The 12089-nt window shown below is 42.5% G+C and overlaps 1 protein-coding gene across 1 annotated transcript in view; it reads left to right on the top strand.

Moving 5' to 3' along the window:
- Nucleotides 1–12089, top strand: part of LOC128739925 (serine proteinase stubble) — a 40242-nt gene that overhangs the window by 33 nt on the left and 28120 nt on the right. Inside the window, exons 2-5 of the mRNA XM_053835426.1 lie at nt 4512–4851; nt 5063–5325; nt 5416–5555; nt 5622–5910. Of these exons, the coding sequence (XP_053691401.1) occupies nt 4512–4851; nt 5063–5325; nt 5416–5555; nt 5622–5910 (1032 nt within the window). The remainder of the gene's footprint in view (nt 1–4511; nt 4852–5062; nt 5326–5415; nt 5556–5621; nt 5911–12089) is intronic.

The following is a 12089-nucleotide window of genomic DNA, read 5'->3' as shown; positions in this document are numbered from 1 at the left end:
CAGCCCCGATGTATAAAAATTGATTGTTTTGGTGGGGAATGCAAATAAACGGTGGAAAAAAACAGGCTTGGAAAAATTATCTGAGCATTGCCACCAGGGAGAACTCGGCCAAATACCGACGAACAACCAGTTGACCACGATCTTGAGGAGTCAAAAGCGCCAAAACAGGACCGCGATCGTGAATGCTTTGAACAGTTAATGACACGCGCAAGTTTTACGCGAAGCCCCTCTCGAGGACTGTTGGGACACTATCAAAACAGCCATTAGCAGTGTAGCGGAGAGCTCCATCGGGCATGTGGCCCGGAATCAGCGGAACGATTGGTTTGACGATGTATGTAGAAGGGTGATGGACGAGGAGAACGCTGCGCGGGCGACCAAGATGCGCAGTGCCACACGTCTAAACGTGGAAAGACACAAACAGAAGAAGATGCAGCGAAGCCAAATCTTTCGGGAGAAAAGCGCTACCTGGAAGAGCAGGAATGTGCAGAGTTGAAGTGGCTGCATCGTTCTCAGGAAACGCGAAAGTTCTACCAGAAACTGAACGGATCCCGTAAAGGCTTTGTGCCGCGAGCCGAAATGTGTCGGGATAAGACTGGCAGTATTCTGACGGACGATCGTGAGGTGGAAGCAGCACTTCGACGAACATCTGAATGGCGCCCAGGCGGAGAACCATGGCGGCGGAGAAAGCGATTTCGACGGTGCAAAAAACGGGGAAGAGGCGCCAGCCCCAACGATAGGCGAAGTTAAGGAGGCCATCATGCAGCTAAAGAACAACAAGTCAGCAGGAAAAGATGGCATCGGAGCGGAGCTTATTAAAATGGGACCAGAAAAGCTGGCCGTTTGTCTGCACCGACTAATTGTTACAATTTGGGATACGGAACAGCTACCGGAGGAGTGGAAAGATGGGGTTATCTGCCCGAGCTATAAAAAGGGCGACAAGTTGGACTGTGAGAACTATCGAGCGATCACCGTTCTCAATGCCGCCTATAAAGTGCTGTCCCAAATCATTTTCCGCCGTCTATCACCAATTGCGAATAGATTTGTGGGAACTTATCAAGCCGGCTTCGTCGAAGGTCGATCTACAACGGATCAAATATTTACACTGCGGCAAATCCTCCAAAAGGGTCGTTAATACAGAGTTCCCACGCATCATTTATTCGTTGACTTCAAAGCCGCATATGATACCATCGACCGGAAAGAGCTATGGAAAATCATGGACGAAAACAGCTTCCCCAGGAAGCTCATCAAACTGATTAAATCTACGATGGATGGTACACAGTGCTGTGTTCGGATTTCGGGTGGATTGCCAAGTTCATTCCAATCACACAGAGGGTTTCGTCAAGGTGATGGTCTTTCATGCCTGCTGTTCAACATGGCGCTACAAGGTGTTATGAACCGATCGGATATCAACACGCGGGGTACGATATTCAACAAATCTAGTCAATCCGTCTGCTTTGCCGATGACATGGATATTATCGGCAGAACATCTGTGGCGGTGGCTGAACAGTACACCAGACTAAAGTGCGAAGCAGAAAAGATTGGGTTAAAGGTAAATACGTCTAAAACAAAGTACATGCTGGCCAGCGGAACCGAGGCCGAACGACACCGCTTGGGCAGTAGTATACTGATCGACAGCGATGAGTTTGAGGTAGTCGATGAATTTGTCTACCTTGGCTCATTGGTAACGGCGGACAATGATACCAGCCGTGAGATTCGGAGGCGTATTATCAGCGGCAGTCGTGCTTACTATGGGCTCCACAAGCAATTGCGGTCGAGCACACTAAGTCCCTGTACAAAGTGCACCCTGTACAAGACGCTTATTAGACCGGTTGTTCTCTGCGGGCATGAAACATGGACAATGCTCGAGGAGGACCTGCGAGTGCTCGGAGTTTTCGAACAACGAGTGCTAAGAACGATCTTCGGCGGCGTACAGGAGAACGGAGTATGGAGGCGGAGGATGAACCATGAACTCGCACAGCTCTATGGCGAACCTAGTATCCAGAAGGTGGCTAAAGCTGGACGGATATGATGGGCAGGGCATGTTGCAAAAATGCCGGACAACTACCCTGCAAAGATGGTTTTCGCCTCAAATCCGGTAAGAACAAGACGACCAGGGGCGCAGCGAGCATGATGGTTAGACCAGGTGGAGCGAGATTTGGCGGAGACTACTCGGTGTCCGAGGAATTGGAGAGCGGTAGCCCTCAACCGAGTTACATGGAGAAACTTTGTTCAACAGTCTTTGTCTTAGGATGGCAAGCCACCTAAGTAAGTAAGTAAGTTTTACGAGAAGGTAAACTTGTAAGTGCACACACCGAAACCTAACATTTTTTTCCTGTATGGACTCATCACTGCGACCAGTATCGTTGATCTTTTGTGATATCGCCCGGGTGTATGCTGTATAACCCGCACTACATTTATTTTTGCTATAATCGCTATTAAGTGAGCGATATGCGTGCTTGTGTGTAATTGGGTACCCTTCCTTCAATGCATTCTCTACTTTACCCACCATGACAGCGCTGTCCCCAATTATAGCCATCCCTAGAACAGCTAACCAGTGCATTTTACTATAAGGGTCTTGCACTGCCAATAGGCTTCATCGGGATAATGGGTTTATTCTCAGGCTCCTCATCACCCTTCTTACATGCTGAATTCTATCAGCATGTAAGAAGGGTGATGAGGAGCCTGAGAATAAACCCATGCTAGAGTCACTTTGACATCGAATGGCCTGATTCTACTAAGATTCGAACCTACCATTTGCTTGTCAAAGCAGACTCGGTAACCTTACGGCTACAGAGTTGAGGGGCTCTAACATTTGTAGGGACGAGAGAGAGATTGGTGATGCACTTGTTTCAACACTTTTTGCTTCTAACAAGTTACTAAATTTGTTAAAATTGGAGGTTTGACGTTTAACGTAGTGCAAAATTTTCAAATATTACCAACAACAGCTTTGAGCAAGCTTGCATACTTTTTGTACTAGAGCTAATTTAAGGCAAACGGAACCGAAAACTAAAAATGTTTAATAACTCTGTAATGATTGAGATTTTCCCATATGCGCCGAAGAATTTTTTTCGTCAAATATGGTCTTCTATCACCCCCTAAAATATTTGCACAGAGCTACCTAATACCTTGTATATGTACCCGTATTAGCTGAACTTTTATTTATGCTGTGCTTTTAATGAAAGGTCAAGCGTGTTCGATTTCAATTAAAACAAACGATCTGTGCCACTAAAATTTAATGTTGAAGATAAAATAAATAAAAAAATATGCGGTAGAACTCATATTATCCGGAATGAAGAATTCCATTCTCTTTTGACCGAAAAACCAATCCGGCCGAATATAGAATAAAGGTGATTAATTCTTTACTTTATAAATAACTCAGTGAAGGATTTTGATTTTTCCCTCCCCGTCTTCATAATTGCAAATTGCGTGAAATCTCATTAAAAATTTCGATAATGTCCCACGCAAATCTGACAATTATGTTCCCTTTGTTTGACATACGAGTATCGGTTTTACGAAGTGTCGTAATTCCCCTTCCACCGTTAATTTGGTCTACTTTTTGGTTTACCAGGAAGGTTCATACTCTCGGAAATGTATATCAACGCCGGGTGTAATCTACTTCGCCTTATAAGTTCTATAAATAGAGAGGACAAGTGAAAAGAAATTTTGTCTTTTGGAAGTTAACAGACACCGTGTTAACCATACGAGCTCGAGCTCTTCTTTTCAACAGGAAGCTGTTAAGAATGTAATATGGTTCTGGCGTTGTACTTTTGATGTAGATTAATAGTTTTTGAGGATGTGTAATACGATGGTAGCGTGTGTGCTAGTTTTAATCAAAACATTTTGGGCTATTTTTAGTTTTATTTATAATTTTACAAGATTTTATTGCAGACCAATTCAATCTTTATCATCAACAGGGTATGGAATTGCTAGCATTGCTATTACTGTTACAGATATACTGCACTATGCAGAAATATATTACGCGGAAGTTATCTGTTGGTTGGTGTCAGACGCACCGTAAAGAAATTTGTCGCTCTACGCAAAACTTTGCAGCGGCGCTTCCCAAATTTCCTTATTGATGAATAAATTTTAGATCTGTCTTGTAATGTATAGTCTACATTAGGTATGTCTTCAGAACACAACACTAATAGTTCTTACTATCATTGGCGGAACTAGCGCTCATTTCTAGAAGGGCTATAGCCCCGGAATTTTTTTTGACCGTTTTATTGGTCGGCCAAGTCAATTTTTCTAGGAGGGGGGCTAAATCTCTCCTAGAGGGGGCAGTTCTAAAATTCAGCCCATGTAAAGTAAACTTGAAATCAGCAATTCATAACGCATTACATTTTACTTTTGGCTTGGACGAATCCCGCCTGTTGACAACAAAAAAGTTTGCCTTAATGCAGTCTGAATTATTATAATAGAAAATAATAATTTGTCAAAATAGAAAATACAAAAACAAACATCTGTACATTTCGCACATCGAGTAATGTTTTATATTTTTTCGATTGTTCCAGGTATAACGAGAAGCTCCACCACGATGTGGAGTCGATGGAAAGTATCGATTCTACTGGTCATGATATACTGGACAGCAAGAGCGACACCCGCGTCTAGTCAGCACTTAAAAATAACCCCCAAGCCCTGTACAGTAAACGGAATAGACGGCACCTGTATGTTTGTGTGGGAATGCATCAAGTCCGAAGGTCAGCACGTGGGAGTCTGCGTGGACTCATTCATGTTTGGGTCTTGCTGCTCGCACAACCTGACCGACAATGTGATACCGCAAAACTACCATCAGACTGTAACCTATCGTCCAAAGCCAGCTGGTAGCAATAAGCATAAACCTCAAAAACCTAGGTATTGTATGAGCGGCACCTTCTGGTGCTGTATGTGTACATGTAAATAACCGTCACTAATGTTTTAACGCACGTGTACTTCCTCGGCCAGCTATACCGCCAAAAATACTAATAACGTAATCTTCCCATTCGTTTTTCTTTTTGTTCCTTTTATGTGTTTACATCCTACGTACCCCCGACCAAACCCGATTTTATTAACGATGAGAATGTAGTACTTTCGTTAGTAGCAGTGGCTACACTACCATATACCGTCCGGGTAATGGCGGTACACTAGTGATACGACCGTCACATAATCATCACCATATGCATCATCAGTACCACAAGCCTTCTTCCAGCAGCAGTTCCAGTACCAGTAACGCCAGCAGTCAACTTCTTAGTCAAAAGCCAACAGAGGGCACTGTAAATAAACACTCTACCTTATCGACGCCTTCGCAACAGTCAGACCTGGAGATGGCAGCAAGCAGCATGTCGACTGGTTTGTATCTTTGCTATATTTTGAAGAAACTCACCATAAACGCTGTGGGCCAGCTGGGGAACAATATTGACGTAATTCGTTTTCTCACAGGAATATTCACCACTCATTGGCAGGCTACCACTGAACCAAGTTTTATAACGAAAACACGACCGCCGAAGCCGAGCAAACCTTCGAAAAAGCCGATTCTGTCGTCGAACATTCAAAGCACTGCATTAAAACCAAAACCATCGGTATGTTATTTCGTAGTGAGTTACTGTTTAGTAAAATGTTGTTATATAGAATGTCCCTTCTTGCAGGCTAAGCCGACCAAACCAGCTACCACTACCGTTAAATCAACTTCCACTACTAGTATTATTAGCTCAACCACGCCGCGGAGGCCTTCCACAACGGAAACTCCCGCGACAACGTCGTCATACGTGACGGAACTGGTACCGTTGAGTACCACACCTGTTGGCACCAACACAAGCCTACCGGCGGTGTCATTATCGACTGTGATTGGCGACGGCGTGGACGTTTTCTCGCCGTCCCCCGAGATGTATACGGTAGCTCCCGGGCGGTACACTATATCGGCCGCCAGGAATTACGGTGAGTTAGGAAAGCGTCATTCGATGCTAAATGAAATAACAGAGATATTATTTTCATAAAATTCATTTCTATACAAGATGTTAATCTGATAAATGCAATCAGTGTTATCTGTTGGCCGATTAAACATTTCCTTTGCACATGGCTTTAACTTTTTGAAATTTTTAGAGCGTCTTAGTAGAATACGAAACCTGGAAATGTAAATTAAATGAAAACTTATCCAATTTAATTCTACCATGTATATTTTATTCCTAGGCTTCCTTAGTGTCTGTTTTCGAACAGTAGTTCGAAATATACATAGTAGAATTGAATTCGATAAGTTTTCTTTTTATTTAATTTCCAGGTTTCGTATTCTACTAAGACGCTCCAAAAACTTTAGGGAATAAAAAAGTTATTAAAGAAAAATTAAAAGAGAAAGAAATGTTAGTGTTCATATGCAAATGGCTAATATTACTAGGGAGAATGACATTAGTTCTTACCATTTTCTACTTATTTTTTAATTTTACCGAAAGATGCTACAGGGCATTTTTCAAAAATATCATACAGCAAAAAATTGTTCACAAAATCTTCCACGGAGGTGAAAAACTCCCAAAAGAAAGTAGAAAAAACTATGGTTTGCCTCACGGAAGTTGTTTTTAGATATTTTTAGCAGGTTTGACAATTTTTTGCTCTCCTTATTTTGTTCATGATTCCAAAATTCCATGACAGCGAGTATACTGTTTTTGAGTTACAACCGAAAAACAAACGGCCATTTTCATGCGTTTTAATAGAATCGTAATAGATTTACTTACTTTACTCATGCTTCATGAAGCATTGTGGAGTAAACAGTTTCTAAGGGGCATAAACGACTAAAAATTTGGAAAAAACAGATTTTTTTAAATTTCCTACTTGGTTCTACAAACTTTTTCGGTGATATTTATGACAATTTTGTAATGATTCGACCAAGGGAAGTGGCATGAAAACGATCATTACATCTAAGTATTCCAGTGCCGCACGGAACAAACTCGTCGTAGTAAAAAGCGTCGTCACACAGTTTGTAGTCATGATGCCAAGCTCGTCTGCGATGGCTAGGAGTTGGCTGCTTTTGCTGTAGATCGCTCCTCTCGTTGCGATGACCGTTTGTCTGAACGCACCTTCAAGAGCGACGCTGAATAACATACAGGACAGTCCATCCCTTTGTTGCAATCCCTTGCGCGATTCGAAAGGACTCGAGAGTGTTCTGAAATACGCACGTAGCACATCGTAGCGCAGCACATCATCATTGATTAGCCGGGTTAGTTGAACCGGAAAACCATTCTTATACTTACTTATGTGTCCATGTCCGCCGGTTCGGCAGAAAAAAATGATGAAATAAGAGATCTTCACTGTCGACGGTTACAGGTTCTCGTCTTCAGCCCAGATGTCGTTGGCTAGGCTGCGTCACCATGAGCCTCTGAGTCTGCCTGTTCCACGCTGTCCTTGCGAATTCCAGTCGAGTGCTTCTTTGCAGATCTCGTTTGCTCCTTTCCTCAAGATGTGTCCGATCCACTTCCACCTACGTTCTCGAACACCACCTAACATTGATGATGGGGTGCCTTGTTGGATATCCAGTTGTCACATTTCGTAGGCGTACAACAACACGGCGTTTGAGTTGAAAATTCGGGTTTTGGAGGTATCTGGTTTAAATGCTAAATGCTGAATGTTCCGCAGACTTGCAAAGACACTCCTGGCTTTCCTGATCCGTGTGGCTACATCAGTCTCTGTACCACCATCGAGCGTAGTTTGGCTACCAAGGCATTGAAAGGTGTTCAGCTGCTTAGCCTGTTGTGTCGCTACTGTGAATTTTGTGAATTTGGCATTGCAATGTTCACTACCGTAGATTTAGTCTTTGCTACACTGACGGTGAAACCTGAATGTCTACGAACTCTCGGAGAGGTCAGTTAACTTGCTCTGCATATCGTTTCGGCTTTGTGCGAGCAAGACAATGTCGTCGGCTAGTTCTAGGTCATTTAGCTGCTTCATCGTTAGAGGATAAAATGATAAAATGCAACACTATCATACACCAGCACTAACCCTTTAGGCTCGGACAAGACGTCATTGTGCATTGTGCATGAGAATGCCTCGTACTGAGCCATCGATGAGATGGACTAACTTACACTCTCCTACACCTAAGTTCACTCCAGATGTTTTCGTGGTTGAGTTTTCGAAGTCAACAAACACCGGCAAATGAAAGTCTTGGAATTCGTTGAATTGCTCCAATATAATGCGTAGCATTGTGATATGGTCTACATATGATTGGTCAGCACGGAATCCAGCTTGCTATCACTGAAAAGTAGTGTCGATTTTCTCCTGAATCCGGTAAAGGATTACCATACAGAGTACTTTACGTGGTGACACAGCACCATGTGATGCCACGCCAGTCATCATGCTCAGTTAGGTCTTCTTTTTTAGGGATTTTCATCATTATACCAGTGCACCGGAAAAGTTGCAGTTTCCCATATATTGCTGAATAGTTGCATCTGGACTGACAAAGATAAGTCAACTTTGAGCATCTCTGTTGCAATTCACTCAATCCCTGGCGCTTTGCTGAATTTCATACTTTTGATGACTGCTTCAATTTCATTCAGAAATCGCGCCTCAGAGTTGACGCGATTGATGTGACGAACTATTGGCGTCATGCGCTACTGGTTTTGTTGATTACTGATAATTGAGACTCGAAAGAGTTGTTCAAAATGTTCACTCCATCGTTTAAGCTGTTCTGTATGATCAGTTAGTAACTGGCCTTTAGCGGCATCTTGGTATTCATCCTGGCACTACTTAGGCGGCGAGAAATAACATACAACAAACGGATATCGCTTTTGGCAGTTGTCTTAACCGCTCTTGTTTGCGCTCACTCAGTGCCGGCAATTGCGTCCGTTCGTCGATCATCCTCCAAGTTTCATTCGGAATCCACTTGCTCCGCCCGCTGCGCACTTTATCGAGGCTTTCGTCACTGGTCGTGATGAGGGCGTTATTGGTGCCGGTCCTTTGCTCTTAGACGATTCCACCAGGTGGCAACTCCGAGAAACGGGATTCAAGTTGTTCGACAAAGGCCCTTTTCACCTCGGCATTCTCCAATCGGCGGACATCGTAACGACACCCAACTTTCTCCTGCCGTCGGTGGACACGTGCGACGCGCAAGAGTATCCAGGGATGGCACCTCCTCAGAAGAAAAAAAGAGAAGAGAAAAATTCAAACTGTGCTCAGTCTTCAACGCGATTTATTCTGCTCCGTTTCATTTTAACTGTGCTCTTTCTTGCTGAACCCAGTTGTATGAGCAACCGCACACTGTGCTACTCATTGAGGAGAATGTTTTGAACTTTGAATACGTTGATGCGATGCGCTGACGTATGACAACTACGGGTAGTTTTAACATGGGTAGTGCGTTGAGAAAAAACGACGATTGTCAGTAGCGGTCATTGCCATCAGAAAAATATTAATCCATTAATGCAGTTGAATCATGATTCTTACATTTAGTATATTCAGTTGAGTTTGGCTGCCCGTGAACGCAACTGCATCATATGGTTAGGCATGTCACAACGGCAACAGTGCGAAAAATGTTATTTAGATATGGCAACATTTGAATTCCCATATATTTGCTTCTTGACGCGTACCAACAGGAAAGTCCCATTATAAACAAAGGCAATTCTCCGCTAAGATTCAAAATTTAACGACTTTTGATTGTCTTGACGCCTCTGAGTCTATAGCTGCTGTACGCGCACCGGTTGTTTTGTTTCCACGTTTACTGCTGTAGCTACCGAGAGGACCGGGAGCAAAACCGAAAGTTGCTCATTTAAAGAGCGCATTAAGAAATTTTTCTGCACGTCAGTTTTTCTCATTGTGTAGTCTGTTTCTCATTGTGTGGATTTACTTCTCATTTCTGAAAGCAGTTCTGCTCATTGTGTGGAACAAAAAAAGTTGCACTTTTTGCACAATGAGTGAGGAAATAACAAGCCTGAGAGTATCTAAGTGATAACGAGTGCAATATTGGCGCTGCGCATGTTGCGTACATCAATAAGGATCCATCTCCACTTGCGGTTGATGCAGGTGTGATTAATTGGTGATTTTCTGTTTGGCCGTCGCGGGAAACCCACGCGATCCATCAATGACCATGTTCTTATTAGCACAAAATTTTGTAAACAGCTCCTCATTTTCGCTCATCTCTGTTAGGTCCCCAAGTAACTAGTGAGCACTTAAAGAAGCAGAAATCTAGCTTTTTATTAGCCTACGGTGCACACCATATCGTGCAGCATAGTTCAATATGCCTATAAAAAGCTGCTAGAAAGCCGGTTTTGGCGAAATATCCGGCTACATTAGTGCTTGGAGCTTTACAAAAGTCATAAAACGTAACGCCTGTTGCGTAACGGTAAAACGTCAAACATAAAAAATGCGAAAAATATATTGTACATCCTTTTTTTATCTTCCCTCTCTGTTATGCTTATATGGCGTACTTTGTTGACGTTTCAAGATTGCTTTTTGTTATTTTCTTTTTCGGTTAGAATTGAACCGCCAGCCAATCTGTCGATAGGAATAGGAATAGAGGAGTAGGGCAACGCCTTTACCAGTTGATCTGTAAACGGTAGTTGCGAGTCAGCTGCCAATAGCTCTACTTAAATTACCGAAATTCTTAACTCGGATGTTTGATTTGCTTATCAAGGCGGAATGGAGGGAAAGATTCTGTTTTTCACATATCTTCCATAAGTTGCGCTTTGGGAGAATTACCTACCTTTTATTTTTTTTTATGTGATGGCATACATGTATAGAAATATTTCTTGCATATTATCCGTATGCATATGCCCTATAGATTCGTGTTGATGTTTATTCAATCGGCGGTGCAGGATTTTGCGTAAGACAAAAAGAGAGGGAAGCATTTTTTCTGTTATCACGCGTACGTTTGCAAGGAGATTTCCTGCAAGTGTGAGCAGTGTTCAAAATCTCTTTTGATGCCGGTAACGGCAATAAAGCTTGCTTAGAGCATCTAAACAGCTTTTCATAGTGCTTCAAGTAAATATTAATTCAGCATTGAGAATGCCATTTTAAAGCTGCTATGCTTTGACAATTCTGAATTATATCTGGCAGCATGTGACTTGCAAATATAGAGCAGCTTTCAAGCTTAATTCAGTGCTTAGCGGTTACCTGGGTCATGATGTTCCATGACGTATTCAAGGTCCGCGTTGTTTGATTTGAATATCCTTCCTCGGGATTTTCTCAACTACGTTGTTTAGTTGGCTATAGAACTCTCTTTCTTCTGCAGGTTGGCAGTATCTGTTGGCGCATAGCACTGGATTGCAGTAAGATTTCTAACCCGTTTTCTAAATCTGGCACGATTAGTTTTTCGTTTATCGGTTCCACATGGGTCACATGTGTCGCAAGTGCAGCCCCCCCCCCCCGAGGCTACCTGGTTCTTTCTACCGAAATAAAAGAACGTTTTTCTATAATCGACCAGACGGGGAGTCAAAACCGAATCTTCGGCAAGGCAAATTCTGAGGACCGTTCCATGGGAGATTTCGCAGAACATAACGAACGAATTTACGCTGAATACTTTCTAGTCTCATGTTCCAAGTTGCCTGATGCGGGCACCAAACAACGCTGGCAAACTCTAAAGACTAATGAACAGTATAAACACAGACTAACAGACGTAACACCTCGAAAAAATTTTCTAACAAAACATCGTTTCAATGACACCCGTAAAACTTGGAAAAAGACTAGCATCACCTGGTGCAGTCTTCGCGCTACGCAGAGTAGGTTGCTATAAATTTAGCAATGCTATAAATTTTCTTGTATATTACCTGACAACAGCACCAGTGCAGGCTAGCGAGGTTCTCGCGCAGCGACTGTTGTTTGACTCTTGGCTTAAGTGAAAATTTGAAATGATCGTTTTTATTGACGATGGAATGAGGCTCCAGTGTTACGTCTGTTAGTCTGTGGTAGAAGTATGCTGTCGTGTGATGGACAAAATAGGATGAAATTTACCACTTTAATTAAACATTTCCGAAAAAAAGTATCAAAATTTTTCCGCATCGTTCGAAAAAATCCAAAACATATGAGATATTTTATTAATAGTGAATAAAAATGTAAATTTGAATTCCAGATGGGTTTGATTCGATTTACTTATTTTTAATACGTCCATCTGACAATGTATCTTAATGAATTTATAGTCACAA

This window comes from Sabethes cyaneus, chromosome 3 (assembly GCF_943734655.1).
Source record: "Sabethes cyaneus chromosome 3, idSabCyanKW18_F2, whole genome shotgun sequence".
Lineage (NCBI taxonomy): Eukaryota > Metazoa > Arthropoda > Insecta > Diptera > Culicidae > Sabethes > Sabethes cyaneus.
The sequence above is the reverse complement of the archived record's forward strand: the minus strand, read 5'-3'. Positions and strand labels throughout refer to the sequence as shown.